The sequence below is a fragment of the Dinoponera quadriceps genome, unplaced genomic scaffold (assembly GCF_001313825.1).
Source record: "Dinoponera quadriceps isolate SergipeBrazil2010 unplaced genomic scaffold, ASM131382v1 scaffold1573, whole genome shotgun sequence".
Lineage (NCBI taxonomy): Eukaryota > Metazoa > Arthropoda > Insecta > Hymenoptera > Formicidae > Dinoponera > Dinoponera quadriceps.
In genome coordinates, this window is record NW_014556062.1 from 188,034 (window position 1) to 195,890 (window position 7,857).

The 7,857-nt window shown below is 35.6% G+C and overlaps 2 protein-coding genes across 3 annotated transcripts; both read left to right on the forward strand.

Annotated features, from left to right (window-relative positions):
• The first annotated feature begins 742 nt into the window (after window positions 1-742).
• On the forward strand, window positions 743-3,700 carry LOC106746534 (AH receptor-interacting protein). 2 transcript variants are annotated; one of them, XM_014623208.1, is made up of 8 exons: window positions 743-911; window positions 1,202-1,289; window positions 1,394-1,573; window positions 1,643-1,811; window positions 2,018-2,204; window positions 2,465-2,607; window positions 2,690-2,888; window positions 2,977-3,700. In XM_014623208.1, the coding sequence occupies exons 2-8, from the start codon at window positions 1,215-1,217 to the stop codon at window positions 3,014-3,016; spliced, it is 993 nt and encodes a 330-aa protein (XP_014478694.1). In that variant the 5' UTR covers window positions 743-911; window positions 1,202-1,214; the 3' UTR covers window positions 3,017-3,700. The 2 variants fall into 2 exon arrangements, with proteins under 2 accessions (XP_014478694.1, XP_014478695.1); XM_014623209.1 differs by having other exon boundaries at window positions 3,144-3,698.
• A 707-nt stretch (window positions 3,701-4,407) lies between these two features.
• LOC106746535 (protein pelota) lies at window positions 4,408-6,968 on the forward strand. Its single transcript, XM_014623210.1, has 10 exons — window positions 4,408-4,600; window positions 4,933-4,998; window positions 5,090-5,182; window positions 5,272-5,422; window positions 5,533-5,646; window positions 5,714-5,854; window positions 5,943-6,165; window positions 6,266-6,458; window positions 6,547-6,653; window positions 6,776-6,968. The coding sequence occupies exons 2-10, from the start codon at window positions 4,958-4,960 to the stop codon at window positions 6,871-6,873; spliced, it is 1,161 nt and encodes a 386-aa protein (XP_014478696.1). The 5' UTR covers window positions 4,408-4,600; window positions 4,933-4,957; the 3' UTR covers window positions 6,874-6,968.
• Window positions 6,969-7,857: the final 889 nt, after the last annotated feature.

The window sequence follows — 7,857 nt, forward strand, 5'->3', positions numbered from 1 at the left end:
ATTTTGTCCAGCTCTAAAACCTGATCTACAATGTGCTCTTTTTTCTTGCTCTCTATCTTTTTTCCATAAATAAATAGTAGTTCACAATAGCTAGTTTAAGCCTTAAAAAGTTGCCTAATCACAGTCGAACGTGAGGAGAATAATTAACTGTGATTGGTCAATTTCTTAAAGCTTAAGGCTTAAAATACCTATTGTAGGCCGACACTAGAAGTTCTTACGGAAGAAAGGTAGAGAGCAAGATACAAGACGCAAAGAGCACACTGTAGACCAAACTTAAAGCCTGATTTACAATGTGCTTTTTGCGTCTTGGTTTTTGTTTTTTTACTTCTTGACTCACTGTTTTACCGACAATTGTGTATTTCGTTACTTATTTCTTGCCTCTACCGGAGTTCGTTAACTTTTATCTTGGGCGACAAGGAACACAAGAGGCACAAGAGTTAGTCAGCCTGTAAAACGAAAACTGTCTTGTTCTGTGATTGGTGCGAAGTAATAGAAGAAACAAATTGTACACGACGACGTTTCTCGACTCTTGGCGACAAGAAGATAAGAAACGAGAAACAAAAGGCGAAAATCTCCTGACTCAGTGCAACAGTTCACTGAACTGCCTGCACTACATGCTGTTGCACTGCGAAAACGAACAGCGTTGATGACGTCATGATGACGTCATTCTTGATAAAAAGAACGCTTTAGTGTAAGGTCTGTTCGTTTTCGTTGCATCGCCGAACTAGTGCAATAAGTTGAAGTGAAAACAATATACTTGTCTCTTTTCAACTTATTGCACTAGTTCAGCTGTGCAGCGAAAACGAACAGACCTGTAAACTTCTTGCACTGGTGTGCACTAGTGCAGAAAGTGTTTCGAAAAAAAAACAGACCTAAGACCTCTATCTCTTAGTGCCATTGAATAGTGTGGTGTAAGATCAAATAATTCTTATTTGACGAATGAATTGCTAACATAATGATCATATTACAAATTATCAAAAAAAACATTGTTTTAGTATTAAATCTCAAATTTAACTGTTACTTTTCCGAGCAAACTGTTGGAGGTTATGGAATTGTCCTCTCATAACCTCACATAATTGCATCTCGTTTGATGTGATGTAGAAAATAACAACATTTTATCATTTCGTTATTTAATTATTAAATCTCAATATGTCGATTTTTTTTATTCTCTCTCTCGTTAACTGTTATTTACGTTATCTAGGTATACCATCACAATGAGTGACGAAAACATAGTGAAAACTGTCCTACATGTAGGAACAAGAACTATTAATTTTACACCAGGAACAAAAGTTTGTAATTTTATATTTGTTCTTATAATCATAATATAATTAATTATAAAAATTGTAAATTTGTTAGTTGAATAAGTGTGTGCATGTGTATATCAAAATTTCAGGTTATATTTCATTTTAAAACTACAAAATGTAATCACGATAAAGCAGTAATAGATGACAGTAGGGCAATGGGAAGTCCAATGGAACTGGTATTAGGGAAACAATTCAAACTTGAAGTGTGGGAAGTGATTGTACAAAAGATGGCGTTAAATGAAGTTGCTTGTTTCAAAGTACATAAGAATGTAAGTTTGTAGTACTTATTGTTATAACTGTACATTTGGAACATGTTCTTATGACAAGCTTTGTTTTAGCTAGTGACTACATATCCTTTTGTGTCTAAGACATTAAGAGAGGCTGGCAAGCCACAATTGCAAAAACTTAACCATCATTGTTGCGGTGTTACTTTACAAAATGAAGGCATTGGTTATACTGATTTAAACGATCTTATAAAATATCCTCAAGACTTAGAATTCACTATAGGTATGATATAATATAACACATAAATATATATTGTACTTCAAAATTTCTTAACCACTAAAATCTTTTATATTTGTAATACTCTTTATACACATGGCATTCATTTATTTTGTAATCCTTGGAAATATAAAGATATATTATTGTTTGAACTCGATTATATAATTTATAAGAAGCAAAGCTAACAAGAACAATATTATTTTATCTCATAGAACTCATTAAGGTGGTTTTGCCAAATGAATATGAAAAGGAATCCTGGCAAATGACGGAGGATGAAAAGCTTAAAAACATTCCACATTTAAAGGAAAAAGGAAATGTCTTTTTCAAGGAGAAAAAATACGATAGTGCATTGGAAACATATGCAAAAGCTATTGGAATGTTGGAGCAACTCATGCTAGCGTAAGACTTGCTTATAATAACTTTTAATGATTTGCTTAATAACGTTTTAATGACATCTCCAATGTCAATAGTATGTCATTAAGATATCTTATACATCATAATGTTTACCTAGGATATTACATCAACTATATAATTATAATTACAATATAATTACAATACAATATAATTACATCGACTATATAATATCACTTAAAATGAAACATTCTGTATATATGTGTGTGTATATGTGTGTACGTGTGTATATATATAAATATTTTCAGGGAAAAACCAAACGATGAGGAATGGTTATCTTTAAATCAAATGAAGATACCATTACTTTTGAATTATGTACAATGTAAATTATTAAATAAGGAGTACTATTCAGTTATCGAACATTGTACAACAGTCTTGAAAACAGAGCCAGGTTATACAACAAATACTATGATACCGACAGCAAATTTCGCGAAAATAATGTCTGATAAATAAATGTATTTTCAACATTGCAGAGAATGTAAAGGCACTCTATCGACGAGGTAAAGCGTATATTGGTGTGTGGGATGAAGGAAATGCCATTAAAGATTTAAGGAAAGCTGCTGGAATAGATCCTCTGTTACATAATACCGTCGAGAAAGAATTACAGGCATTTGCAACAGCTATAAAAGAGAAGAACGTTGCACAAAAAGAGAAACTAGCAAAATTATTTAAGTAATATATATACATATATATATATATATATTCTCTTTACACAAATGTACCCGGAAGTATAATTCATGTTATATATACTATACTTCAGGGTGCATCTGAATAGAGAATCGGAACGCGCCTATAGCTGAGATGGCTAAAAGTGATCCATTATTTCAAGAATAAATTTGTGATTCTCCGTGACACATTGAATAGATATATCTCAGTTTATCGTATTTTATAGGTTTCAGGATTAAACCAAATTATTATGTTTTTCAGGGCAAATTAGAAAATAAGGCTATATACCGCAAACAATTTATTACATATCATTTCTCCTGTAGCGTCACAAAATTAGCCCGACTGTCTGAGATAGTCGAGCCTTAAGGTCGATACTTAACGTGACTTAAAGCATTACAGACATTTCTGTGCGAAGGCCTTGAGAATCATACTTCCAAGTTATTGAAACAACATGAGTTCTTAAGTATTCGCGTCGATTAATCAAATTCAACAATGTTTTTTTTTTAATCGTGTTTCTTTTATTTATAAGAAACGAGAGGGGCTAATAGTTCCGTACTAATTTTTTATTATGAAATTCATAAATGTGAGAATAGTACATGCATAATATTGTTAATATATATTTATATAATTCTTCATGGTACGAATATTTAAAAATTAATTTATGTATATTGATGTAGTTAAGAGAATATCATAACATTGATATCATATTTAAATGTATTGTAAATATGTATGTTGTATTGTTTTATATTTTACTTTATTTTGACAAACTGATAATGTATTTGTTACTTATTGTTGTTACAAGTAAGTCTACTTAATAAACAGTGTTTATTGTTATTACTTACCTTGTATGAAATTTGAATTAAGTCTACGAATATTACTGTCGTGTGAAAATCTCTCATTCGTGCATAGACATGCGCGCGGTCTATGCGTGCGAAAGAGAATGCAAGGGGCACAAAACAGAATGCATCCCTTTCTACGTACACCTTGAGCCCCACTCCTCAGATAAAGACAAACGCTCGGTCTATGCTGCATTCTCTTTGGGTGTGTAAGTGTCATTTTATCTTCTTTTGGCATATGATAAACAATAAAGATAGAATAACGCTTAAGCCCGTATTAGACTATAGATTGAAAATTGAGACTGAATTGAAATTTGACCAATCAGTGTAGAATTCACCAAATTTCACTAAATTTGAGTTTAATTAATTATAAAACTAATTGGTTAAATTCAATTCAATCACAATTCCCAATCCATAGTCTGATATGGGCTTTATAGCGCGTGAGCGTCCAAAGAGAACGCAGCCCTAGAGTTGCGCTCCGAAATTCATTGCCAGTGCTAAAAATCTACGGTCGGTATTCGTAGTCGAATCTTATATTTAAGACCGTCTTAAGTTTATCTGCAGATGTTGTATGGATCGTTTCATTGGCTACGAAGTATCTAAAGATAAAGTTAAAACTGTCCTAAATATAAGATCGTATACCAGCCATTTGCAGTACTGGCAGCGCATATCAGAACGCAGCCTAGACATTCATATCTACCTGGAGCACCATCTGCAGGACGTGATTTCGAGGTTATCTACTGATCACGTTGGGTATGAAATCGTCGAACCAACAGCGACAGGAATATGTTTGACATATGGTATAATTTACTCTGCAGTTCGACGAATAAAAGTAAAACATGAATTGGATAACTTTTTTAGGAATATAATCGTGCAATAAATGTAAGAGCAAATTTATAACTTTCTTGTTACTCTTATATGTTGTGTCATATGAGATGCCGTCGTGAATTAACCTATATAAGTCTTTTTTTTCTGTAGAATAATCACGTTTGTTTTTTAACAATCAAAATGTTAACCTCTCTTATATGCTTCCTAAATATTGGTATATTTATACGTAAAAATTAACTTTCACACATGGAGATAAGACGTATATTGTACGCATGTGATTTTAATTTACAAGTTTTAATTTCGTAGTATATATACATACGTATATATACACACAATGGGAGTCTTATTTATATTACATGTTTTTATATCTTTATTTCTTTTTTCAGATAAGACAAAAATATAGTTGTCAAAATGAAGCTAGTATCAAGATATGTAGATAAGGATGGAGAAGGGTAAGTATATTTGATATATATTTTCTAACATATTCCCTAAATTTATCAACTTAATATTAGAGTTTATGAATCTTTATGAATATTTATGAAGGAGTGTGGCTCTTGTTCCTGAGAATACAGAAGATATGTGGCATGCCTATAATCTCATTAGCGAAGGAGATTTTGTAAGCTGTTCCACTTTCAGGTATACCTTGGACTTTTTGTTTTATGATAATTGTACTATGTTTTATTTATCAATATTACCTTCTGTCAATTTTCTCTATACTCAAATAGGAAAGTGCAAATGGAATCTGCAACTGGTAGTTCCAACAGCTACAGAGTTAGAACCACTCTTAAAATAAGTGTAGAGAATATTGACTTTGATACACAAGCATGTGTTCTGAGACTTAAAGGTAGAAATGTGGAGGAAAATAAATATGTTAAGGTATTGTTAAGCGACAGTGTTTAGAGTCCATTTACAATATTTAAAATTGATAATTCACATTAACACCATATCGGAATCTACAGTAGTCTCTTAATTTTTGTCTTGCGCAGACAGGAGCATATCACACGCTCGATGTAGAGCAAAATCGGAAGTTTATTATTACTAAAGCTAAATGGGATTCGATCTCTTTGGAAAGAGTCGACATTGCGTGTGATCCTGCACAGGTGCATAACTTTTTCAAAGAACGGGCTCACGTATGTGTGTTGCGCTGTAACATTTGCTTCCTTTTAGAATGCCGATGTAGCCGCTGTTATTATGCAGGAAGGTATAGCACATATTTGTTTAATAACTTCCAACATGACAATAGTACGCGCAAAGATCGATCAAGTTATACCGAGGAAGAGGAAGGGGAATGTTTCGCAACACGAAAAGGTTCGAGATGATTACGCCAGCACTATAAATATCTTCTATGACAGGCATGAGATTCAGGTATAAGATTCTAATTTGGACCTCTGTTTAGGGCTTGGCACGATTTTACGAGAGCATCATGCAGGGCATATTAAGACACATCAACTTTGACCTGGTGAAATGCGTTATTCTTGCCAGTCCGGGTTTTGTGAAAGATCAGTTTATGGACTATATGATACAGCAGGCTGTTAAATTCGATAATAAGCTTATCTTAGAGAACAAAAGTAAATTTCTGCTAGTTCATGCCAGTTCGGGTTTTAAACATTCACTGAAAGGTAATGTATGCGTGTATGCGAAATATGAACGTGCAATAGCACTGGCAAATACTTGCATCTGTTTGTTGTTTGTTACTTACGTTATGATTCGTTGTAACAGAGGTATTGGGCGATCCCGCTGTAGTGTCTCGGATTTCTGATACCAAAGCAGCGGGAGAAGTAAGGGTTCTAGAAGCATTTTATACCACTCTACAGACTGATCCTGCTAGAGCATTCTACGGCAAGAAACACGTTGAGAAAGCTGCCGACGCTCAGGCAGTTGAAACCTTACTTATATCGGATAAACTGTTCAGGTGATTTGATCCGATCCTTTCGCCGTCCGCTCCACCAGTGCTGATTATATTCTATAACACATTTGTTGTGCCTGTATTTATTGCTCAGATGTCAAGATATCGTGCAGAGGAAGGAATACGTTGAATTGGTTGAAAATGTCAAAGATTCAGGTGGCGATATCAAGATATTTTCAAGTCTGCATGTCTCGGGTGAACGTAAGTCTTATGCAAATCATCTCTACCAAGCTCGGAGTAACTCGGAGGAACTTTCGAAAAATTGCATAAACTATTAATTTATCTCGGTTTTAATTAGCGCTAAGGTACGGTTTGATTTTCAGAATTGGATCAGCTGACCGGAATAGCAGCTTTGTTACGTTTTCCTATGCCGGAATTAGAAGACGAGAGCGATGACGGCAGCGACTTGGAGAATGATTAGTTGAGCCAGTGATATGTTACTATGTAATTTTGTATATACTTATGTTGTGCGCAATCAAAAAAAAACCATTAATAATAAAAAAGAATGATAATCTTCGTATTTATTTCACAAATGCAACGATCTCGTCTATTTTTTTTTTTTTTTTAATTCACCACGTCGCCAGATTGAGAAGCTACGACAAATTTCACTAAGTCCTTTCCGGTCGTGCCGATCATTTCCATCTTATAAATTGTCTTACATACGTTAAGTACAATGTAATACGCGTCGGGTTCTATTACGCGGCTGAATCGAATCTTACGCGATGCAGGGGCCATTTATGAGGCCACGCTTTCCCGATTGGCCTACGGTACAGTTATGCGTAATGACAGATGCTTTTTATCTAGTCCTCCCACTGGAAGCCCACGCGCATCGACGATCCTGGTCTTTTCCAGCGAAGGACTCTGAAGGCCAGTCTGCCCACGCGTATTGGCCCACGCGAAACTTTCTACATGCATGTGTGCCCGCGTCGTCCGACCACCACGCGTTCGCATATCCGTACGTACGAATATGATAACTAGCAAGATCGAAAGATCATCTCGCCGTTATAAAATCCGGACGATCACAATGACTCCTTTTTATCGGCCGAAACATCGCACGATCCGAACGATGCTCGCTCCTCCTCGAGATGCGCCTTTATCGTGCCTCGAATTCCCGAAGGTGTCACCGGGAGATCCCCGAGCGCGGAGAACGTTGCCTCCCTTCGTCCGGTTTATAACGCCGATTACTTGAGCAATTACATTTTACAACAGCCCCGAGTGCCCCTTTCACGTACCGATGTGATCTTCGCACGCAACGGCGCCGTCGAGGCCGTACGTTGATCTTGAGATCCGCTCCAGAGATTGGAAGGCTGCTTTGTAATGGGCCACGGTTCTCTTATTAGGTCGCCGCTAGACCGGCGCACCGCCGATCATGCTCGTAATCGTCCCCCCCCCCCCCCCCCCCCCC